Source organism: Neophocaena asiaeorientalis, unplaced genomic scaffold (assembly GCF_003031525.2).
Source record: "Neophocaena asiaeorientalis asiaeorientalis breed wild unplaced genomic scaffold, Neophocaena_asiaeorientalis_V1.1 scaffold62, whole genome shotgun sequence".
NCBI classification, from domain to species: domain Eukaryota; kingdom Metazoa; phylum Chordata; class Mammalia; order Artiodactyla; family Phocoenidae; genus Neophocaena; species Neophocaena asiaeorientalis.
In genome coordinates this window covers 6,994,752-7,020,808 of record NW_020175191.1, presented here as the reverse complement: position 1 = coordinate 7,020,808, position 26,057 = coordinate 6,994,752, and the positions used below count along the sequence as shown (strand labels likewise).

The 26,057-nt window shown below is 39.7% G+C and overlaps 1 protein-coding gene across 2 annotated transcripts in view; it reads left to right on the top strand.

Annotated features, from left to right (window-relative positions):
- The first annotated feature begins 208 nt into the window (after positions 1 to 208).
- Positions 209 to 26,057, top strand: part of WARS2 (tryptophanyl tRNA synthetase 2, mitochondrial) — an 86,446-nt gene continuing 60,597 nt past the window's right edge. For both annotated transcript variants that reach the window (XR_003005891.1, XM_024764935.1), the window contains exon 1: positions 209 to 328. Coding sequence is in view for 1 of the 2 variants with exons in the window: in XM_024764935.1 (XP_024620703.1) it covers positions 239 to 328 (90 nt within the window). In the remaining variant the exon portion in view is untranslated. The remainder of the gene's footprint in view (positions 329 to 26,057) is intronic.

The following is a 26,057-nucleotide window of genomic DNA, read 5'->3' as shown; positions in this document are numbered from 1 at the left end:
ACTGTCCCTTCACGAAACCTGCGCAAATATTAGGTCTCCAGGGCAAATGCTAAAGCCAAGCCCCACCCAGTTCCTGACCCCGCGACCCGCTCGGCGAAGACCGGACGCCCCCAGGCACTGGCACAAAGGCCCGCCCCGAGGGCAAGTGCGCATGCGCAACAAGCAAAAACGCTGCGAATCTGGGACTTCCTCTCTGAGCAGATGTCACTCAAGTCTAGACGGCTCCGCCCTTCTCAAGATGGCGCTGCACTCAATGCGGAAGGCGCGTGAGTGCTGGAACTTCATCCGGGCACTTCATCAAGGACCCGAAGCTGCTCCCGCTCCCCAGGTAACCGAAGCTGGCCCTTCTTCCACTAGTTTCCCATCCCGCTAGGTCCTTCTCATCCCTCTTTCCTCCCTCCGTTTGCTTCTCCCTTCCCATTTCCTCTGGAGACTACCAAACCCTTCGGTTCCTAAGGTCGATTTGCCTAAGACTGCCTTCCTACTCGGAGCGTGGCGACGTTGCAAGGATTCGCGGTGACGTAACGCGCCCCTGGTGGGAGGAACGCGCCGCCGCTTACCCACTTAGTCTCAGCCCCTCCCCCTCTGAGCACCCTGATAGCGCCGCACCTCCGCTCTTGCCCGGCAACGCGGGGAGCCCAGCAGTGTGTGAAGTTATACGATACCAGAGGTCCGGTCCCTCCGGCACTGCACACCTTGTCTTGATCCCGTTGCTGCTTTTACTCTCCTTTCCCTAATAGCAAGCCAAGGGTCCAGCGGAGAAATTAGAGATGTCTCTTAGGAATCGACCCGTTTAAGTAGGTGCACCCTCTTGATGTCCTCCCTCAGGCAGTGCGGTACTTGAGCAAGTGTCAGTGCATCTTCCACTCTGATTTCTCCTCATTACCGCGAAGTAGACCTGTATCTAGAAGGTTCTATGAAAGAATTTCAGCAAGCTGCCAAAGGCGTCGTCCTGTCCTGGCAGCACTCCTGTTACCATTACTCTGTAGTGTTGAGAGCATGGACACGGCCTTTAACCCGTCCCGTCAGTATTTAGAACTTTACCCTCATAGCAAAAGGGAAAAACAAACATATATATATATACACTCTTTCACCTATTCAGATTTTTACTTCACCCAGACATTTACTAAACGTCTTGCAAGTGCAATCTCAGTGGTAGGCACTTTGCCATACATCTCTTGGGAGATAGCTCTTGGGAACTAGGGAGATCTTAGGGATTCTGTGACTATTAGGTGATTTCCTGGCATCCTGGCATATTCATTGTCATAATGTGTAAGTGTGAGGAGCATTTTGTATGGTAACTGGTGTATTAGAGCACTAGACTGAAAGTTAGGAAACTAGAAGTCAAGGGATTTGTCTGCCACTTGCTAGCTGTGTGGCATGACAAGTCAATTAATCTCGCTGGACTTATTTTCTTTAGCAAAATGGGTGGAGGAAAGGTTGGACTGATTGACAGTGTTCCTTCAAGCTTTGGAAAATCTATGGCTCCATGATTGTGAAGCCAAAGTAAAGCAGTGAGATTAATTATGAAAAACAAGATTTAAGTTCAACTTGTTGTTTTAATCATCCCATAAATTACTTAACTTTCTGTACCTAAGTGTCCTTCACTGATATGGGCCTCACAAGATTCTTGTAAGGATAGAGGATATTATGCTGGAAAGTTATTTGTCAAAACAACTATTTAAATGTTGTTTGAAATTTCAGGCAGCATTGTTAGGTAAAAATTGATTCAAAATTAGATAAATACATCAAATACTCCTCTCTTTGAAGTTTGAGGTTGGATTCTACAGAACCAGAATTGGTTATTATATTTATGGCTAATAGTAGCATATTAGAACCTGTGGATTCAGAGTAACTAAGTCTTATTTTTTTTTAATTGGAGTATAATTGCTTTACAATGTTGTGTTAGTTTCTGCTGTAGAACAAAGTGAATCAACTCTATGTATATATATATATACATCCCCTCTGTCTTGAGTCCCCCCCCCACAAAGTAACTAAGTCTTAGACCCAAACTTCCTCTTGTAACAAACTCAAGAGTTGAGGATGTCATAAGAAGTAGAGAATCAAAAAGAAAAGAAAAACAAACTACAGCCCACTAATGCTTGTCCTAGGAAGTTTAGGGCATTAAATCATTATAAATGCTAAAGAATAGAATTCTTAAATCTCTACTGTTATTTCAGTGGCATTTATGAATACAGTTATCTTAATCAACTCTTAATCTAGATGGTATCAAGTTGTAGAATTTCCAGAACAAATTAGTGTTTCAAAACCTTTAATTTAGCTTTGAGTAGAATATGAATTAAATGTAAGCAAGAGCACTTCTTAAAGCATAGTTCTACATATAAATTAAAATTTTTTTTTTATTGAAGTATAGTTGATTTACAATGTTGTGTTAGTTTCTGGTGTACAGCAAAGTGATTCAGTTATATATGTATATATATTCTTTTCATGTTCTTTTCCCTTATAGATTATTACAAAATATTGAGTATAGTGCCGTGTGCTACACAATAGGAGCCTGTTGTTTATCTATTTTATATATAGTAGTTCGTATCTGCAATCCCAAACTCCTAATTTATCCCTCCCCCACCCCCTATAATTTTCAGTCATTAAAAATGATGGTTTGAAAGACTAGTGCAGTCTTTTGAAAGACCAATTGAGAAAAGATATAAAATTGCATTCATAGTGTAATTATAATATTGTATTTGCAAATAAATATTTATATAAATATATGTACAAGAGAAAAAAGACTGGAAGGAAACAACTATTCTTAACATTTTTTGTTTCTCTTTGGTTTTCCTAAATAGTGGATTAAAAGTGATTTAAGTTTTCTTCTTTAAGCTTGCTGTATTTTTCACATGTTCTAAGTTGAAGATATATCACTTTCAGACCCAGAATAAAGTTCTAAAACATAAATCTTCAGATAAATGTATAGTCATTATATCATCTGTGATATTGTAGCTCTCTGAGAGTGATATTTACTTTCCCACAGTGCTGTTATTAAAATGGCCTTAGAAAAGTTATTAAAATGGCTTTGGAAAACTAAAAATTTATGGCCATTTTTCCTGTATGTATCTTCTTTTTCTCTTGAAAAGCTTCCTTTGAAGTCAAAGAGATTTTGTGAACAGATGCAGAAATATGTGAAGGAAGAATTGGATCCTTAAACCAGATGCATTAGACATTTTTATGATATCTCATAACCTTTGTAGAAAACAAAAATTATTTTGCAGGGGTGGAAAGAAATGTATATTTATCACATGAGTGATTCTATCAAAAACTAACAAATAGCAATTTGCTTGTTATTAGTTTTGGCTGCACCAGTTACTCCCTGAGGTGAAAAGCAAAAGCGTATGAGCCACAGCAGTACTTTGCTAGAGTAATGCAATTTCTAGGTGGTTTTAATGTTTCCTTAAAAAAGCAAAATCTTGGGTAATAAGCTTGGCATTGGGGACCTTTAGTTATCTCAAGAGCAGGCTTTTGCCCCTCAAGGCTAAATGTAGAATCAAGTTTAAAATAAAAACTAGAGAGAAAACAGAAATAAAAGTGTATCAAGGCATACTCATTATGAGATGTCTACAATTTATATGAAAGTGATTTATTTTGCCAGGTGTTACCTCACAGAAAACCGCTGAGGTCTGACAAGACGAGAGTAGTCACAGAGTCAGAGGAATGAAGATCTGACATGTTATGTTTAAACGATAATGGCGTTAGGTAAATTTAAGCCTGTCATCATTGACCAAACACGGAATCCGGACTTCTTTAAGCACTAACGCATGATTGTATTGTGCAAAGAGTGAAATATTGATGATTAGAAGACTTTTGCAAGAATATTTGTAATCATTCAGGTGCAGTGTAAAGTGTCCACATTTCTATCACAGTTGGACGACACACTTCATTATTAGCTGTCCCAACCTGGGTTTGGCCAGTATTAACATACTGTTTCTACTGTTCATGGCCGCTAAATGTAGCCATTCAATGAAGGAATTGTGCCTGCAAAAAAATAGGCAATGTATTAAATTTTTTATCTTGTATTTAGTTCTCACAACAAGGCTTTTTAAAAAATTGCTCTCTTTTTTTAGCATTTTTTTAATTTTAAAATAATTTGAGATACACAAAATTGCAAAATTAGTACAGAGTATTCCTGTATACCCTTCACCAAGCAGCTTCTTCTTGCACAATATAATACAATTATCAAAGCCAAGAAATTAACTTGGGAGAATTTCAAATTTCACAAGTTTTTCCACTAGTCTCCTCCTGGTTTATGATGAAATCTGGGATCCCATATTGCATTTAGTTGTCACGTCTCCTCCAATCTATGGCAATTCCTCAGTCTTTCATGACCTTGGCCTTTTTGAAGAGAATTGGTCAATTATTTTATAGAATGTCTCTCAATTTGGGTTTGTCTGATGTTTTCTCATGATTAGACTGAGGTTATGGATTTTGGCAAGAATACTCCAGCAGAGATACTGTTCACAACAAGGCTTTAAGGCAGGTGTTAAGACCTTATTTTAAACATACGGAAAAAAAGTAAAAGACCTTATTTTAAACATATGGGAAAAAAGTAAAAACATATTTTACCTTTAAGTAAAAGCTAATTAATTATGGAATTAGGATGGTAAAATTTACTGTTGGCATTTAACTCCATATTTTGCAATTATCATGTTATTATAGGTTTCTGTGATCTTACTGGCATTAAGCTGGGGTAATGTTCCCAGTGACTTTTCCCTTAGCTTTTCTCTGCCTTGTATTGTTCATCCAACGTGCAACATGAGCTACTCAGCCTGGAAAGCTATCAGGAGCTGCTATGGCCATCTGGGAATTTTACTAGTTGCTAACTGTGCCAGTTTGATCAGGCTACCTCATCTCTCTGTGCTTTTCTTAAATAAGGTTGTTGCGTGGATCTACTCTAAAGCTCCTTTTAAGCTTAGTCTATGAGTCCATTTGTTTAAAATGCTTTTTAGGTTGATTTTTCCTTGTGAACTGACTTAGCTCATTCAAAACAATAATTATTTCAATTTGGAAATCTCTTTGCGTAGCTGATGGAAACTACTGATGGTAACTGCTAAAAATATAGAGGAGGAACAGTCGATAAATGCTGAGCATTTACGCTAGCAAGTCTTATGGCAGCCACAGCCAGGAAATTATGAAGAGGGTGAGGCTGCTGACCCCCAGATCCTTTCTCAGTATACCTGTTGCATGGCTGCAGGTTACAGAACAGTCCGCGGAGGCTTACGCATATATATAGGACATATATATTTGTATATTTAAGCCTGTATGCATGCATATCCCTGTGTCTTTCAGAGAAGGAACTAACATTTAGCTAAGGCTCGTTATGTGCTAAGGCTTCTTGCTATGTACTATACACGCTTTATCTTATTTACTTCTCACAAAAATCCTGTGAATATTATTCTATCCATTGTATAAAACAGGAAACAAAGGCTCTGAGAGATTATTTAGTAATTATAAATTATTCTGGTAATTTTCCCAAGTCAGAGAGCTAGTAAATGGCAGTGCCAGGATTCACACTCAGCCTTGCCTGTGCTTTTCCCACTCGACCAGTAGTAGTCTCTTATCAAATAAAATCTTATGTGAATCCCTCTTAGATAAAACAGATAAAAGTAGAGCTTTTCAGATTTAAGGAATAGAAAAGTAGCTGCAGCCCTGCTTGCTTGGCCCCTCCCAGCCCCGCCTACCACCTTCCCTCCACATACAACCAGGGACCACCGAGATGGTGCCACACAGTGTTGGACTTCTTAAGATGAAGTTTGAAAAATTTCAGCTTCCTTAAACATCCTAGTGAGCTTGTTGGCTTAGGACCACGTATGATGGATGGATTATTTTTAAGGAGCTACTCTTTAAATGAGTAGTTTGGGAGTACTTACTTTGGTATGTATGTATTTTATCAATAAAATGCAACCTTTCTTCGTTTATCTTAAGCTATGAGAGAACTTGAGATAATAGCAATCAGTTTTCGTTCCTTCCTTCCTTTCTAACTTCTTTCTTTCATTCCAAACACAGCTTACTTCTGCATAATATGCTGACGTTTGTGCACAAAGATGATGCTATGGACCACTCCGTCACTATTGTGACGAACCCGGCCTCGAGTCTCCTCCCAGAGAGCACTTACTCCAGTTCTGCTCTTGACTCTGTTTTACCACCACCAATCAGGGGTTCAGGAATTTCTCTTCTAGAGACTGCAGCATGAGGCCTAAGCCTTCTTCCTGAATTTCCACAGGACAAATGTACTCGCATAGGATAGAAGCTGCTCTGGCCGCGTGAGACACTAGAGGCAGAGAGTTAATTTATAGGCACAGAGATGATACACCGACTCCAGCTTGACTGAATTTCACTCTGCTCAGCCATTTACAGTTTTCTCTATATATCATTTCTTAGCAATACCCTATCTTTTATTCCCAGTCAAAGGCTTAACACTTTTTCTTAACTTCCCTGCTTACTGAACAAAGCAAGGTCATACCTAGGTTCATACCACCCCATCACCTGACTTCTAATGGTCCTGTAATCATTTACCAAAATTCGTCTACAACTCTCTTTTTTCTTGGCGCTCAGCCTTCCTTGCGTTGAACCTACTTCTGGTTGGCTAAGAACTGCCTTTTTTGTTTGTTTTATTTTGTTTTTGTTTTATTGGAGTATAGTTGCTTTATAATGCTGTGTTAGTTTCTGCTGTATAGCAAAGTGAATCAGCTATACATATACATATATCCCCGCTTTTTTGGATTTCCTTCTCATTTAGGTCACCAAAGAGCACTGAGTAGAGTTCCCTGTGCTATACAGTAGGTTCTCATCAGTTATCTGTTTTATACATAGTAGTGTATATATGTCAATCCCAATCTCCCAATTCATCCCACCCCCCTTCCCCCCATGGTATACATATGTTTGTTCTCTACATCTGTGTCTCTATTTCTGCTTTGCAAATAGGTTCATCTGTACCATTTTTCTAGATTCCACATGTATATGTTAATATATGACATTTGTTTTTCTTTTTCTGACTTACTTCACTCTGTATAACAGTCTCTGCATCCATCCATGTCTCTGCAAATGGCACACTTTCGTTCCTTTTTATGGCTGAGTAATATTTCATTGTATGTATGTACCATATCTTCTTTATCTGTTCCTCTGTTGATGGGCATTTAGGAGAACTGCCTTTTTGATTGCCCTTTTGTCTCTTCAAAAGCACAGTCGAGCTACCCTGATTTCTAACCCACAGAGGTTCTCACAACTTCCACTTTTACATTCCCTGCCCTCTAGGCTGGGACACCAACCTGGGGACAGACAGAGATGTCAGTTTCTCCTCCACATTCCTGTCCTGGTGTTCTGGCTGTAACTCTATAGTGCCAGGCAACTCCATCATGGATGGAGCCCTAAATGACCTTGTTTAAGGTTCTTGGGATAAGAGTTGTAGATTTTTCATCAAGGTATTCAAAAACATAAAATAAAATAACAAATCTCACCTTGTAAAACATTTTCAAGTGGAATCTATTATTTCCATTAATAATAATGTTCTGTTCTAATACAACACTTTGTAGTTTTCAGAATGCTTCACATATTCTCATTTAATCCTGAGGACACGGTGTTTCACTATTTACCCATCTAAAACTTTTACTCATTGATTAAGTTTCATTATATCTTCCCATGTTTTTTACCAGTTTTATAGTGATGATGAATCTAAATAAGTAAATATCAGTATTCTTTAAAGTTTTAGTTCAGTGGATATTATTTTCTTATACTAAAATTGAATTAATGTTTAATTCATTTTTGGGTCCTGGTCTGATAGGACTGTGATAATTTCAGTTATTACTAAATACGATGATGACAGGGGGAGATGGTACTAGCACATATTTATAGGGTGCTTACCATGTACCAAGCACGGTTTGAAGCACCTGACATGCATTAGCTTATTTAATCCTAACAACCCAATGAGGTGAGTGTTAATATTAGCCCCATTTTATAGATGAGGATACTGAGAGGTTAAATAACTCACCCAAGGTCACATAGCAAGTATTAGAGCCAAGATGTAACCCCAGGTAGTCTGATTCCAAACTCTGTGTATTAAGTGTAATAAAATACATTAAATTCCGAAACAAATTACCCATGTTAATATGCTGATAACTGCCATGCAAACTTTCAAATCTGTTCCATGAAAGCCATTTATATATCTTGCCATGGTGACATGCAGAGTAGAAATTACAAATCATCCTTTGTTGTTGCTGTTCCTACAGTCTTGTTTGGCTCAATGAATTATGAGAAAGGAGCAAAGCTGCCTTGTAAATTTATCTCCGTGTCTCCATTTGGCTACTGCCACTAGGATTACCCTGTGTAAAATAAGGGCTTTTAACACGTAAGTCCCAAGGTGCGTGCAGGAAGTTGTATTTATACACAGTCTATAGCTAAAAGGTCAACCTGTGCACCGCCTTGCAGGCAGAGGGAAGGTGGTGAGTGCTGAAGCTTACAGATGGCCAGGGGACCACTATCTAGGGTCTAGTTGGGATTTATAGCTAGAGTACTTTCTTCAAAAGTAACAGAGGTGCAAAGTGAGAAGATGGGAAAGATTAAATTAATTAGTGTTGTGGGCCATTTCAACAAGGGATAAGTAAGAATTTTATTCTAAAAGATTCTCATTCCAAAAGTTCTTAGAGGAGTCTGTAATTAATTGAGTTAAAGTGAATTATTACCAATTAGTACATTACTTGGGATGCTGTTGAGCCTTTACAATTAGCAACAATGAACACTGAGTTTATTTTATACTCCAGACAAAGGGCTTCTCATGAACATTTCCTATACTCCCATGAACATTTCCTATACTCCCATGAACTTTGCATAGACCATGCTATTTTATATTCATTCAGCCTCACTCTTACTATATTACTTTGGGCCCCTTTTGGGAAAATAGGAGAATGTAATTGTGAAGGGAAATGGAGCTGTTTACTTAAATCCCTGATCTGAATTCCTGTCCTCCCATGGGGAGAATGGTCTGAGCAGCCAGTTAATAAATTTGTTGGAAGAGAGAAGAGCCTCTTGGGCTGGGGGTAAGTGTGTAGCATGAAAGTGGAGTCCCGAGGGAGATGTTAAGGACCAGACTACATGGAGCCCTTGCCAAATCCCGCGAGAGAGCCAGGTTGGCCCTCCGTGGTTACTGGGTACCTAGCCATCTTTGTTGTGAAGGGAAATCCTTCTGTGCAGGCAACGTTGGCTTCTCCCATGTCTGGCATGTTTCCAGACACCCCCATGCCACCAAGCTGTGAAACTCAGTAACCCAGAGAAGCAAGTGTCTAGAGGATCAACAGTCACATGGACACCATACTTGTCTTTTTACTTATTTATTTTGGCTATGTTGGGTCTTCGTTGCGGCGCGCAGGCTTTTGCTAGTTGCGGTGAGCGGGCTTCTCATTGCGGTGGCTTCTCTTGTTGTGGAGCATGGGCTCTAGGCACGCGGGCTCAGTAGTTGTGGCGCATGGGCTAAATTGCTCCGCGGCATGTGGGATCTTCCCAGACCAGGGCTTGAACCCATGTCCCCTGCATTGGCAGGCGGGTTCTTAACCACTGTGCCACCAGGGAAGCCCTGTACTTGTCATCTTAAAGTTGACTGACTTCTTACTAAGAGAAAGTGTGTTAGAGCAGAAGGGGCATGGCTTTTGGGATCAGTCAGGCCTGGCTCCACTACATGCTAACTGTGTGATGTCAGGCAAGTTACTCAACCGCACTACACCTCAGTTTTCTTGTCTGCACAGTATTGATAGTGATACTCAAATGGTAAGAACTTCATGTGGATTCGAGATTCTGCCATATGTATAAAGGCCCTTGGCCAGTGCACAGCACCTAGTGAGTCCTCTGTGCTTGATGATGATTATTTCTTCAATAATATATAATTCTCCTCAGCAGCCTTTCTCTCCTCTACCCTTATCAATCTTAATAACCTTTGATTCCTCCCATGCCCACACTATCCTCCCCACAACCTGCAAAATAAAATCAGTCTGACCAGATTAACCTCCCAAAAGCAGTGTGCTAATTATGTTGTTCCCTTGCTCAGAACCTTTGGGGGCTTCTCATAAAGCTTAGACTCCTTATGCCCCCACCTTCAGGACCTTCCACAGCCCAGATCCAAAATACTTCTCTAGGCCATTGCTGTCCTACATGGATCCTATGCCCTGGAGTTAAGAGAATTTCCAAGTTTGCTCAGAGCTGTTTCCTTTTGCTTCTTTGTTAATGTCACTGTCTCTTCTTGGAAAGACCTTTCTTCCCATTCTAATTTGTCTGTATGCCACCATTCTTTAAAATATAAAACAAGCAAACAACAAAAATAAAACTCATAGATAGGTTCCAGAAAACTTTGTTCTTAAGCTGGAAATGATTGCTCCCATTTTGAAATTTTACAGGACTTTGTACCTTTCTTATAGAAATTAACAAATCCTGCCTCATATTCTCTCTGTTTATAGACATTTGCTTTAGCACAGATGGAGAGCCTGGGTTTTTTTTGTTTTGTTTTGTTTTGTTTGTTTTTGTTTTTTATTTAGACCTTTTGTGAACACTGCAGCAGGAAATAGTTTATGATACATACGTTGTTCCACAGGTGCAGCCTCAGGCTGCCACTCAGCAGGCCGACCTTACCAGGGGAATGTTCCTGGAGGCCACCCCCAGTTGTGAAAGACGGAACAGGAAGAATTCTTCCTGTTGAGCCCCGGCTATGATAACTAAATGTGAGAGGAAATGAGTTATCACTTAAACCTTTGGCATAATAATTCCTGTAACAGAAAGAGGTCAATAAGTATCTATTGAGTGAATGAATTCAGTGAAAGATAAATCTAATAAGGCATGAGAAAGTTCATACCATTGGCATTTAGCCTATTGTTAATTTAAACCACACACTTTTGTGTATATTTTTATGTATTCAAATACAGAAGATTTTCAATGTTTGCTGCAGTTAATAAGTGATCTTCTTATTGCCTAAAGTATCCAGATGTTTATAAGTGACTGGGAGATAATACTGGTTTCATTTCAATAATTTTCCAAGTAGGCTGTGAATTTCCAACTTGTTGCTATAACTGACTTTTACAGTCACTCTGGCCCTAATTGTATTTTTCATAGGTGTATCTAACTATACTGGGGTTTGCTACCTCTATATATTATACTAAAGTTTGTAGACTGAGGATTAAGATGAGAAGTTTTTAGTTTGACCTTAGTTTTGCCTCAAGAGGCCGTCTGGTTCAATAAATGTGCATATTATCTATACAACAACCGACATCGTGCTTTATCCAGAGTATGCTTTCAACGCATGAAGGAAGTAAAAGGCTCATTTATTGTGGCAACATTGCCTTTTTTCTTAGTTGTTCATTTTAAGTCCCTTTAAAGCAACCTGTGAAGGCATGCCTAGGACCTTTGCTCTATAGATTTTGGTATGCTCTGCAGAGATATAGAAAACAGCCCTAAGTCTCACTGCACTGTTCTACTGTGTAGACAGGCCATTTGTAAGCTTCCCATCTAGTGCTATTTCATTTTTCTTTGCACCGTGATAAGAGAAGAGTAGGATGATTCAAGAATTTATGTCTACAGTACAAAGAACTTACATTTTCTTCTTTTAAAGTGGCCTAGTGGCATTTTAGTAGTTAAGGAAAGTTTATTGTCATGCTTGCTTACCAATTTATCATTTACATGTTTAATAAAACCCGAAATCAACCTAGCCTAATCATAGAACAGTTACAGAATGTCATGTCTGTTAGACGGGGTTTGATTGCAGCATCTTCCTGATAAGTCCGTGACTATAGTGGCCAAACATCTTGTTAAACCCAGAACCAGTTGTACCCATCAATCTTTAAAATGTCTTGGAAATTCCAATGTTTCAGCATCCACATGACATCTCCCACATTGTTTTTCACATTCTAAAATGGAACAGAAATTCTTTAGCAGACCATGTGTCCTTAATTTTGATTGAGAATATATTAACATATCTATGACTCAAAATAGACACAGCTTATCCCTTCATCTTATTTTTCTGTCTAAATAGCAGACTTTTGGTCAGTCTTCCATGACTCCTGTCTTCCTGAGAGTCAGATGCCTGCCTTTACACGGACTGTGGAGGTAGGGTCATCCAGCTTCCATGTGGACCACATGTTAGAAGATATGGGGAGAGAGAGGAGTGGCTCTTCAAAAAAAAAGTAACAAAGCCAAGACCACTGAGGGGATTACTGTCAGCTGAGTAGCACTTAAATTTATGTCTTTAGAGAGATCATCAAGAAAAGCCTGTAAAGTGGGAAAATTTTTTAAAAATCAGGGAGTTTTAACCCTTTGTAATCTCAAATTGAGAGAGAGACCAGAGCTGAAAAATCCAACAAAGAGAGAGACGAGAGAAGAATCATTAGAGTGTGGATCTAAGGATCAAAGGGCTAGAGAATTTCAAAGAGAAAATGAAGAGCAAGATAGTGCTATGGCGGGGGGTGGGGGAGGGGTGATGAATTGGGAGATAGGGATTGACATATATACACTAATATGTATAAAATGGATAACTAATAAGAACCTGCTGTATAAAAAAATAAAAGTCAAAAATTCAAAAAAAAGATAGTGCTATAGTATGATAAAGACTAAAAATTATCCCTTAGAGTTTATAATTGGTGTATCACTAATGACATTAGCAACAACAACAGCTTTAGAAGAGTTATTGGTGCAGATTAATGATGGTGAGATGAGAGGTGAGGAAGTTTGAGGAGCCTGAATGAGAAGGAAGTGCCAAGAGAGGGAGAAGGGAGCTTTAAAGAATGGCCTGACCAGGAGAATGTTTTGGAGGTAGGGTCTTTTAGGATGGATCAGACTTGAGCATGACTATAAGAGCCAGTGAAGATGGAGAGACTGAAGATACAGGAAGAGATGGAAAGAAATGCAATCCAGAGCAAATGATTGAACACTAGGCGAGACAGATCAACTCTGAGACTAGGAGAAATGGCTGTGGGTCTAGATGAGTTTGCTGGGAATGGGATGGGAAGTTCAGGAACTCTAAAACCTGATGGATATAATTCTCTCAGGAGGCTTCAGTCCTGAGATGATGGAATAAGTTAGTGCTTTAGTAGATGGGTACTAAAGTCAGACTGCCTGGGTTCAAAGTCAGGTTCTTCTACTTGGTTACTGGAAGTCGTTGGGCAAGTTACTGAACATCTCTACCTCATTTTCTTCATCTGTAAGATGAGTTAAAAGATTGACCTCTGTAGGCAGACTGCCAGATTTGGAGCTAGGAAACTCCCCCACTAGCTAGCAATATGGCTTTGGCAAGTCACGTAACCTTTCTGTGCCTTAATTTCTTCATCTGTAAAATGGAGACAATAATAGTGTCTACCTCACAGAATTACTGTGAGCATTAAATGAGTTAATATTTATAAGTGTCTAGAACAGTACCAGGCATATTGTGAGTACTATAAGTTTTTAAAAATTGTTCAATAAGCAGTGTTGAGAGTTGAGGGCCTAAGGAACTATAACTTAAATTTATAGGTAGATTCTGCATTGTTTTAAGATTTTTCACCTAAAGTGCTCAGCTACCAAAGTATGTAAGTGAAGAAGGAGCTTTCTAGCCTTGATCCAGGACTGGAGTTTTTTCATGGCTGTCAGGACATTATTTCTGACAAGGGGAGTTGAGGTTGCTAATGAGAGCATAGTCCATGTGATTGACCTTGGGGCCAGGCTGGGTAGGGAAGAAGAGAGATCAGATGGGGACTGCTGCACCAGGAGAGAATGGAAAAATCAAAGGCTCTGATTTCTAAGTGAGCTTGGAGAGCAAGTATAGTGGGAATAAAAACATGAAAGAGTTGAACGGCGAAGGTCGTAGACTGAGTAGAATATTGACATTTATGATTTCAAAAACAGAGGAATTCTGGGTAATGACAAGGTCCAGGGTGTGACCATGGGACCAGGTAGTTGAGGTTGAAGAGTTCAAACAAATGTTTTGAATGCTAGAATATTGGATGGGTAATCTCCCTGATAATTGAACTCTTTCAGATGATGGAAGTTAGGGTAGAAAGAGAGCCAGCTTGCTAAGCCTTTAATCAATTTAGGAGGTGGGGAGAATACAACAAAGTGCTGAGTAAGTATAAACATCTATTCTTCTCCCATTTATATAGTCATGTCAGACATTTTGGACCATTTGTACCAATGTTTCCTGAACTATTAAAAGATTCTGTTCAGTATATTATTTGGATATGTCACCTGGTGAAATATGTCCTCATTTCTAATTCGTGGAAGTAATAAGGTCATGAATATTGTACATATATTGATATATTAACAAATATTGAGCACTTACTATGTGCTAAGTGTTGGAGATAGACCAATGAAGAACAGACAAAATCTTACATTCTGGAGAGAGAGACAAGTAATTAAAATATATAGTATGTTAGATGATAATGGCTGATATGGAGAAAACTAAAGCAGGGGCAGGAGATGGTAACTGCCACAGGGTATTACAGTTTTAAATTGGGAAGTCAGCAAAGGTTTCTAAGAAGGTGAGATGTGAGAAAAGACCTGAAGGTGGTGAGAACATATACGAGGTAGATATCTGTGGGAAGATGGTGCCAGGCAGAGGAAACAAAAATGGAAAGGCCATGAGGTGGGAGACTTACCTGGCATGTTTGAAGACCAGCAAGGAGACCAGTGTGGCTTAAAAAAAATGAGCATTTTCTTTGTTTTATGAACACTATATAGTACTTACTATGTTGGACACTTTTCTAATTACTTTGTACATATTAACTCATATAATGCTCAGAACAACCCTATAAAGCAGCGCTATTATTGGCCCCATTTTACAGATGACTATCTGTAAAACAGATGTTAAGTAACTTGTCACACTGACAACAAAATGCAGATAGTTAAAAAGGGAAAGGAGCCAGGGTCCTAACCTCAGGTTGGTTTTGCATTATGCTGTCCATTATAGTAGTAGGACATGGAGTCACGTGGCTAATAGGAAGGTGGAAGTAGAGAAGTCAACTGTATAGAATCTTAGAAGCAACTGGAAAGACTTTGTCTTTTACTAGGATTGAGTTGCAAAGCCATTGGAAGGCTTTGTTTGGAGAAAGAACGTGGGCTGACACAAGTTTTTAAACTTCACCCTGGCTGTTATGTTAAAAATAGAAGAGCACGATAGAAGCAACATCTTGTAATTAGACATTAGCACAAGATCTGAGAAAGGGATGATGGTGGCTTGGACAAGGATGAGTAGTAAAGATGGTTTCATCAAAGGTGAGAAGTGGTCACATTCTTGATATTTATTTTAAAGAATATAGAGCCAATGAGATTTTTTTTTTGTTACTGATTAGATGTAGGATGGGAGGAAAGAGACAAGATTGATTCCAAGGTTTTTGGCTAGAGCAACTGGAAGAATGAATTTGCCACTTACAAAGATGGTAAAGACAGCAAGAGGAGTAAGACTTTGGGGGTGGGAGGGAAGATCAGGAGTTGAGTTTTAGACGTGTGGAGTTTAGATGCCTAGTGAGCATTTAAGTGGAGAAGTCAGGTAGGCAGTTGGATGTATGAGACCAAACCTCAAGAGATGTCTAGATAGAGATATAAATTTGTAAGTCTTCAGACTGCTTAAAGCTATGAGATTGGGTGTGATCATTTAGGCAGTGTTTTTGGAAAGAGAAAAGATGTCCAAGTACTGAACCTTGAGCATTTCAACATTAAGAGATTGGGATGATGAGAATAACCAGCCAAGATAGTAGTAGCCAGGTAGGAGTCCAATTCACATGCGTCTGTGCATATGTGCACATGTGCACACACACGTGCTCGCAGATGCATACATGCACACCATATATCATATATGAAGATAGAATGATCAGGAGTACCAGCTACTTTTCTTCACTGATTACTTGCAGGAAAATTTAATTTCTCTACGTGCAGGAAAATTTAATTGGGAAGCCACATTATTAAATAAGGTAGCTTGATGGGTGTGGAATCAGAACAAGGTGTGGAAGGGTATTCATTGGATCACCTCATTGGCTAGTGTAAGTAAGGTATGATAACCCAAAGCTCCATCCCCATTTTGGAACATACATGCTCCTTGGGCAATATATTCCTGGCTGTTGTCATAGCACCATTTCCCTTGGACATCACTTTAAAACACATGGCCAAAGTTTTCCCAAAAGAACTGCTTTTTCTAAGCTTCCACCCCTCCAGGAGGCATATTCTTTCTTTAGATATGTTAATGTACCTCATCTTGTTTCCATTAAGTCTTGTCCTCAGAGTTCTTCTGCTTTTGGGGGGTCGTCACTATTTCCTTTCATTAAAATATGGACCTTCTGGGCTTCCCTGGTGGCAAAGTGGTTGAGAGTCTGCCTGCCGATGCAGGGGATGCGGGTTTGTGCCCCGGTCCGGGAAGATCCCACATGCCGCGGAGCGGCTGGGCCCGTGAGCCATGGCCACTGGGCCTGCGCGTCCGGAGCCTGTGCTCCGCAACGGGAGAGGCCACAACAGTGAGAAGCCTGCGTACAGCAAAAAAATATATGTATATATGGACCTTCTACCTAGCAAAATATGTACATAAATTATCAAAACTTTGTGTACAGTTTTACAAGGCCATGAACCCAGGTGAAGCACTCCTACTTTAAGTTGACCTATCTGTTTTGTTGACTCATGGAAGGTAAACTTATTCTCTTCTTTCAAAGCCTGCTTCCTTATTGTCTCCTCTACCACTTACTAATTACAAAGCTGGTCTTATGATCTACACCATAGGACTTTTGTGTGAAATTGTTTCATAATGAAGTATTTCTGGTACTTCAGCAAGTGAAATCTCTTGTCTGAAGAGGGAGGTGGACTGTCATACCATATGCCTCCGTGTTTAAATGGCTTCATAGTGAGGTTCTAGTGTATGCTTATACAATAACACAAATGTGTAAGGCTCATGATAGCCAATTCTGAAATTCAGCCTTTAGTGGAGGGTGTGTGAATCTTACTATAAAATGCTGCTGCTTAAACATTTAAGTATATATATATATATGTGTGTGTGTGTGTATATATATATATATATATATATATATAATTAATGTTTGAAGGAAATAGAGGAAGATTGAAAATATTTGCTTGAAAGGTAAAAAAAAAACAAAAAACAACTGTCTAGAATATTAAGAGCAACACCCATCTGAACTTCACAGAAAGTGTCATCAGAGTGCCAGTGATTAGAACTGATCAGATATTTGGCTGTCCTTTTCAACCAGAAGATGGATTTAAACCAGATTACCACATCCACGGTTTAGTTTTGAAGAGAGGAAAAAAAAAAAAAGCCAATTATTTGTCTCTTTTTTCAAAGGCCTTTTTTGTATTGTAGATCCCTGAAAAGCTGGTAGAGAAGCCAGCCTTTCACATCCATTAAGGTTAGCTCTGAAACTGTTGAATTTGATCTCTTCCATTTGCCATCTGGATACAGTAGAGAAAAAGCTGTTCTGCACTGGGTTGCTGGACACCATCCAGAAAATAATATGTCAGGGGCATCAAAGGCTTGAGGCACTTGGTCCAGTCTGTCTAATGATCACAGGCAGGATCTGCTCTCCAGTTTTGTAGTATGTTTTATTTTTGCAGTGACAATATATATCCCAGTAAGATAGATCACAAGGATTACTGCCAACTTGTCAAAGCCAGGATTCTTCCATCAGACACTTCAAAAAAAGGGCCAGTTTTAACTGGGCAAAGCTTGATTCCCAAAACTGAGGAAGCTCCATCTCATCACAACCTATACCCTTTCTTATGGAGAGCACTTAATGCAAGGAGGATTTTAATTCCTAGATTGTTTCATCTCACACCCAAATGCCAAATTTAAAGTCTCCTTAAAATTGACCTCATTTAAAGTTGTATTCCTTACCCTTTTTATATGTGGGCCCAGTATCTGGCCACCTAATGACCATGCTGGCAGCTTTCCAGGATTCTGACAACCACATCTCATTATTCACACCAACTGGAGCCAATTGTGGCTGGATTTTTTTTTTTCTTTTTATTCTGTTATTTAAAAATGTGGATAGGAAGCAACAGCAAGCAATGGCATGTCGTTTGGTCTCCTCTGGGATTGGGGAGGAGCCTTGCATAATAGGACCTGTAATATCAGGGAGCATATGGCTGTGTTTTAAGGTAGCTGCAGGCCATCTAACTCTAAGCTCTGATACAGCAAGCTTAGTTTGGGTCTTTGCACTATGTACTTAGGGATGAATTTATAGCTTCTACAGTAGGTAAAATCGTAGGGAATTGCCGTTTTGCCTCTTACGCCAGGAAGGGGTGGCAGGAGGAGTTTCAGAGCCCTAACCATGGACATTGCTTTTCTTTGTGGACAGGAATGGTCGACAAGCTGACCCTAAATACTAGGGTCGCTCCCAAGTCTCCCATGCTGACCTAGGAAGCTGGAGAATCCCTGTCTGGGTTCTGGCCAGCTACTGAAGGGGGGTGTCGTGGACAGCAACACTCTGGTTGTGTGCCTTGTGCCCAAGTTATTATTTATTCTGCTCCACACGCTCGTCTTATCATCCAGGGACTTTACTCTCAGAATCTTCCTGTTCTTCATTGCTCTCTTCAGATATGGTATTGAGAACAACAAATAGTTCTCCTACGCTGAGACCCACAAACGCCATCTCCAAACCATAGGTCAAGCAGAGCAGTGTTGATGACTTAGCAGCATTATCCCTGCTAAGCTTTGTGCTCGCGCTCACAACTTCTCGGCTTCTATGTGGTCACTCCCAGGCTGGACTGTCCCTTTCTGTAGTTGGCGAGTTGTTTTTCCTATACTTTTTGCCTGCTCTCAGATCCCCTTCCTGGCTCAAAAACAAAATAAGGGAAAGGCTGTGATGTCAAGTCATTATTACCCGCTCTGTGCCTTAGTCACCTTCCCTGTAAAAGGGGACTAGTCATAGCACCTGCTGTTTTGTTGTTATAGGTTTGTTGTGGCCGTTGAGGAATGTGAAGAAAAGAGCCTGGCACGGCAGAGTGCTCAATATACGTTTACTACTGTCGTTGTTATTGTTATTATTATTTGACGTACTTTAGCATGAATGGACTTCATCATTTTTGCCTCAACCAAGGATTTAGCATTTTGAGCCCTTTGTTATCTATGGAACATGAAAAGAGTTTTGAGTTCCGCCAAAAGAATTTCAGGGATTTGCAGGCAGGACAGATTGGAGCAAGGGAGGTCCTTCAGGCCACATTTATTGCCCTGGTGGCTTTAAAGCTACAGCAGAGCATAGTGTGTTGGAGGAGCTGAGTGGCCCCATTCCCTGCTGGAAGGTAAGCTCCAGGGTGCAGGGATTGCATCTTTTGCTTCACCGTTGTCTTACCAGCATCTAGAATAGTGCCTGATCTCAGCTCAGGCCCTCACAGACTCCGGTGATTTTTTTTTTTAAAGATATTTATTTATGTTTGTCCTTAAAAAAATTGTTTTTACTACCATTATCTGTCTGGACCCCTTCTTAGTTTTAAAGAATCCCCTCTGAGTGAGCTTTGGTGGATATGGTGGCCTGTGAGAATTAAAATACTGTTTTATTATCAACTTAGCATGGGCCTGATACCCCAGTGTGTAGCTCTGGTAAACTTGATTAGGCCCGAGACTCTTTACCTAAATCCAAACCCAAAAGTTGGGATGTGAGTTACCAGCTGCCCGTGATAGAGGGTGCAAGAGATCAACTTGATCTACCGAATGAGGGAAGAGAGAGTCTGGGGAGCCAGACCTGGCCCCCAGGCAGGCTTATAGGGATGACAGAAAGGGCAGGATTCATCTGGTAACAAACATGACCCAGGCACAGTCCTTGAAGCTGATCAATTCGATGAGCCGTTCTTTGACCCAAGTAGGGAACAAGAACAGGGGAAGAAGGGAGGCTCTCCTTTCAGTGAGCATTACCTGTCATAGCAGAAATAAGTTGAAACCCGCTGCTATGTGGTAGGACCCCATTTAGCAGGTAAGAATAGAAAATCAGGAGCCAACAGAGACAAAATTGGAGATACCAGATAGGCTAAAATATAAGCAACACTAGTTTTGTGGAAGTCAAGGAGTGTTTTTAAAGTATGATAATAAAGAGTGTCAGTTGGTAGATTCAAAGAGATCATTGAAGAACAACAAGATGGAAGGGGCTGTTGGAGTGAAAGATTAAGGGACCATTACTGGTTTTAGAAAAGCTTTAGTAACTTGGTGGGTGAGAAACCAGATTATGGGGAGTTAAAGTGGTGGTGGCAACAGGGTTCTCATGGCAATATTGGGGAAGAGTAGGGAAGGGAGAAATAACTCCAGATAGGGCTAGACCTCTTTTTATATTTCTACACGATAGGAAAGAATGTGTAAAGAGATAAAGATTTAAGATGGAAGAAAGCAAAAGAAAACTGGATGGAGAAATAGTCTTAAGAACACAAGAAGGGATAAAATCAGCACAGTGGGAAAAGGTTAATCTTAGAGGGATTTTCCTCTCTAAAACAAAAGAGGGGAGAAGATGTTTATCTACATGGAAATATTTGGCAGTACAGCGTAGAGAAGATGATGCCACATATTGAACTCAGTAAAGAACAGGAGTCATCTGATAAAAGGAAGGAAGCTCCTGGGGCTTAAGTAGACTAGAGGTTTAAAATCAGCTATAAATAAAATGGACCAGTGAATTGCGAGGCATGGGATGATAGTCATTGTACTGCAGAATTCTCAAGGGCAGGGACTGTATTTTATTACTCTTGTATCCCCACTGCATAGCACAATGTTTGGTGCATGGTTAGTGCTCAGTAAATATGTGAATGGATGGGTGCAAGGATGGATGGATGGATGGATGGTTGGAAGGAAGGAAGGAGAGATGGTTTGTTATCTAGATGTGCTTACTGAAAGTTTATTTTAATTGAATTTAAACTACTTTTGACCCCTAATGAGGGCCTAGATGAAATTAAATATAATCATTAGACTAAGCCCATAACAGTTTGCAGTTTGGAAACAGGACTGAATAGACGGAACCTTTTCTCTAAGCCCCCAGTTTTTTGTGTTGGTTTTCCTTAGGATGAGGGATGGCAGTGGTATTTTGTTTTGGCAATGCTGGCTGATAGGGTGAGTTGCTAGATGTAGCACACGTTATTCTGCTGCTTGTAGCTTCTGGCCCAAGTTCAGAAATGTCATATTTGGGCCCATATTTGCAGTTTCAGCCCCAGGGAACCTGCACCTTCCTGCTTTTGCCTCCTCATCCAAGTTACTAAATTCTGGTAACTTAGATAGTTCAGATGTCCTTACTTAAAACTGAATGACTAGCATGTGTGTTAGGGAGGCTTGGAACCCATGTTAGGAATCCTGTATCAGATGTAATAAGGGAAGATCCAGATTTCACATTTAATGGCTTGTGCCTTTACTTCAGTAGAAGACTGAAGGGAAAGGAAGGCAGGGACAGACAGCACTTGAAAAAGAAAAGAAAAAAGACTTCCAGTCTTTCATTTTTCTAAGAGAATAAGAAAGAAACTGGTGATGACATTCTCATGTAGTCAGTAATTATATATGGAGCACCTGTGGTATGCAGAGGCCATCTCCTTCAGATGAGGCTGGTAAAAGGTAACTTGTTCACTGGGAAAATTGTTTTATTATCCTTTATAAAAAGTAGCATGGGCTTGTTTTGATTTTAAATCAGTGAACTAATATTCCAAATTGATTATTTCCTAATAAAGGGCGGTTGAAATGATTCTGAAACATAACATTCCTCCTCCACTTGCCAGTTAACATTAGGATTTTGCTATTTCATTACTACCAGGGACACTAGTAGGACCAAAGCATTTTTCTCCACGTTGCTTTTGGTTGTTCGGAAGTGTCACAGTGGAAGCCCTGGCCCCTTGAACTATAGCAGGAGCAGGTCAGCAAAGGAGGAACTAGGTTTCCAAATATTTTGTTTTAAGAGGTTATTTGTCGTGTTGAAGTCATCATACAACATCTGATGTTGATTTTGAGATTGTTAATTTATCCTTTTTAAGGATTCAGATTAAAAAACATAGCCACATTTCCCCTCAGTTTTCCCATAAATCCCATCCCCTAATTCAACTCAAAACATCCTGATCCTGCAGCGTTCTGCTGTGTTTGTGCCCCTGCTGGATTAGGTGTGCTCCTGGGTGCCTGGTGGGGTGCACACAGTGCTTGTCTTCCAGAAAAAGGAAATAGCGCTGTATTATAGGTTAGACACACTCTACCTAAGGGCAGAACTAGTCAAAAATCAAATTGAGTCTACACTATGAGCTCCCTGTATACTTGTGAATGCCTTCTAACTGCACCTTGTTAAAATAAAGTGTCAGGAAATTATCACATAAAATCTACTCTCAACCTTAAGGTAAGATTGCTCGCATTCTGAGGAGAGTTGAACAACTTTATAAGGGGTTCATAAAAAGAGTTTTATCAGCACATTTTATTCTAATAGTATTTTATTATAGATTCAACTAAAATTACAATACGTTAAGAATTTGGAGAGGTGTTCTGATGGTTGTAGGTATTGTTGACTAAAAGATGCCTGGCATTTACCTAGGTAACCGGGGAGGGGATAATTTGAAAATGCCCTGCTAGTCTTGTAAACATCCTTTCCTCATCCTCTTCTTCCCTGGGGCTACTGAGTGCCAGGGAAGGTGAGACCAGACTTCCAGCTCCTGCATTCTATAAGTGGCATATAGTTAGTATTCATTTCTACCTCATTTATATACATGTATAAAACCTCCACCCTGTTGATGTTAAGAATGTTAGGAAACATGGGTCTTGCCCTTGAGGATCTCACTGACTGGTGAGGGTAGTAGACTTGCAGGAAAAGTAAATTACAGTACAACCACATGCTGTAATAGAGGGAGAACAAAGCACTGTAGGTACTTATAGGAACAAGTAACTCAACTTACCTTGGGAAGATGGAGAAGACTTCATAAATGTGGTGACATCTGAACTGGGTCTTAAAAGATAAATTGAAATTTGGCAGGTGGAGAAAGGCACACCAGGCAGAGAGGAGTGAATGGGCAAAGGGTTAGAGGTTAGAAAGAATATGGCTTCTTCAGGTAACTAAAAGGAGTATACAATTCATGGAGTAGAGCAGTGGAAGAAAAAGGCTGAAAAGGTACACTTGGGTCTTATTAACTCAGCAGAGCTGGTGGGATAGGGACCAGCAAAAAAGGCAAAATTGCTCGAAACATGAGAGAACTTGCAAAATACTTTGTTATGTAAATCATCTGATAGGTCATTGAGCTATTTTTTCTGCAACAGTACTTTTTTTTTTTTTTTGCGGTACGCGGGCCTCTCACTGTCGTGGCCTCTCCCGTTGCGGAACACAGACTCCTTACGCGCAGGTTCAGCGGCCATGGCTGACGGGCTCAGCTGCTCCACGGCATGTGGGATCCTCCCTGACCGGGGCACGAACCCGTGTCCCCTGCATCGGCAGGTGGACTCTCAACCACTGCGCCACCAGGGAAGCCCAATAGTACTTTAAAAAAAAAAAAAAAATTAATTGTTGGAGTTCCCTGGTGGCACAGTGGTTAAGAATCTGCCTGCCAATGTAGGGCACACGGGTTCGAGCCCTGGGCCGGGAAGATCCCACATGCCACAGAGCAACTAAGCCTGTGCACCACGACTGATGAGCCTGCACTCTACAGCCTGCAAGCCACAACTACTGAGCCCATGTGCCACAACTACTGAGGCCCGCGCACCTGGAGCCCGCGCTCCGCAACAAGAGAGGCCACCGCAATGAGAAGCCCGTGCACTGCAAGGAGGAGTAGTCCCCACTCTCCGCAACTAGAGAAACCCCGCACGCAGCAATGAAGACCCATTGCAGCCAAAAATAACTAAATTTATTAAAAAAAATTGTCAACAAGATGGAAAAAAAAAGAAAATCGTATATATATATATATATATAAAATACTTAAGTATAACTCAACTGATGACATTTCAATAGCATCATTTTTACCCAGTTGGAGTTCTGCCTGTCTACACAAAACAGCTCCGTTTCACTTGGTACATATATTTCTTGCTCTTCTTCATTGTTTGATGGTTAAGACACAAGCATTTGCAATTACTTTCTCAGTAACTATGATTATTTAATAGTAATATCAAAAAATAAGTCAGTGTTATTTTTCACAAAAATGTCCAAGAGTTGAGGCAAGCAATAATGTCACTTGTGGTAGCAAGTATTTTATCATTAATCATTATTCAATATATAGTAATTTGTCATCTAAGTAGTTGAAAAATAGTGTACTACTTTCAAGATGTATTTTTAAGCCATATGATTGAAATTGTTGAAGGTAAGAGCAATACTCTGTTATTTACACTAATTATCTTACCTACTAATATTTAGTCATAAAGGAGAATTATGTACAACATAAAAAATTTCCAATTGGAGAGGGAAAAGGAGTCTCAAAAATGCAGAGGTAAAGTGCATTTAAAATCATTACAGTTTGATGCTAACACATATATATGGAATTTAAGGGGAAAAAATGTCATGAAGAACCTAGGGGTAAGACAGGAATAAAGACGCAGACCTACTGGAGAACGGACTTGAGGATTTGGGGAGGGGGGAGGGTGAGCTTTGACAGGGCGAGAGAGAGTCCTGGACATATAAACACTAACAAACGTAGTAAGGTAGATAGCTAGGGGGAAGCAGCCGCAAGGCACAGGGATATTAGCTCGGGGCTTTGTGACAGCCTGGAGGGGTGGGATGGGGAGAGTGGGAGGGAGGGAGACGCAAGAGGGAAGACATATGGGAACATATGTATATGTATAACTGATTCACTTTGTTATAAAGCAGAAACTAACACACCATTGTAAAGCAATTATACCCCAATAAAGATGTTTTAAAAAAAAAAATCATTACAGTTTGAATGTAAGTGCTGATTTTGTGGTGAAGTTGTTGAAAATTTTTCATTTTTGATCAAGGCATGTTTATCAAAATAGAATATACCCATATAAAGAGATAAAATATAGAAAAATAAAATCAGACTTGAAAGTTTATTGGAAAACAGTGTTTATTGTAAAAGGGACATGATATTCATTGGTGGATAAAGGCGGGTTTTTGGAATTGGAAATCAAACTAAAATATAAAAGAGAATAATTATTTTGGTTTATATATTCACAACTTGATCAACACAAAAAAGCACAAATTCCAAATGAAACAATTGGAATTAGAGAAATGAAACTGTGATGCAGCTTTACCTTATAAATGAGATAACTGTTTCTTCAGCTTATTCAGCAATAAATGATGAGACAATTTAAAGCAGAATCAAAAAATGTCATCAATTTGTATAAACAAATCAGAAAAAGCAAGGCTCCCTTAATTAAAGAAATATTCTTGAATTTTGTTTTGCACAATGGGAAAACTGACTAAGGAATGTAGAATTATTTTGTACATGTATACACACACACAGTGAGTGCAAATATGACGTTTCCATTAAACATGAATAGAAAATCAAATGTGGGGTGGTGAAGTTTTAGAGGAAGAGCTAAGTACTTGACTGTGCAAAATTCTAAGATTTATTAACAAGTGTGAGGAATTGGAAACTCTGAAATGACCCCCATACTGACACTTCTTTGACAATAATCTCTGCATCTACATAAGTTACCAGTCTTTTCAGAACTTATATAAGAGGCCCAAAGATGTGACAAGCAGAAAACTGTGTGGCATGTCAAAAATATGTTGAACTGTTTGTTCTCTGACATTGTGGGCTATCATCTATAACTTCCAGAGATCTTTCAAATATAAAGAGGGATGGTGAATTAATGATCAGCTGACACTGGTTTCCCAATGTGAATTTTTCCCTTTTTTTCCCCAAGCTTATTTCATACAAAGCATTATAAGAATTCTTTCTAGGGAATTCCCTGGTAGTCCAGTGGTTCGGACTCCGCGCTTTCACTGCCAAGGGCCTGGGTTCAATCACTGGTCGGGTATTTCTAAAGAGCTTCAAAGAAAAATTATAGACACGTTTTCTTGGTTTTTAAAATAAATAGTTCACTGTTTATTATCTAAGAAAACCTATATCTCAAAACCATTTGGACTGGAGTAATTATGCCAAAAAATAATCTCTTAAGGTTTCAAAGAAAAAAAAGTCCTTTCAGAGGAGAACAACAATAGATCACGGCAGTT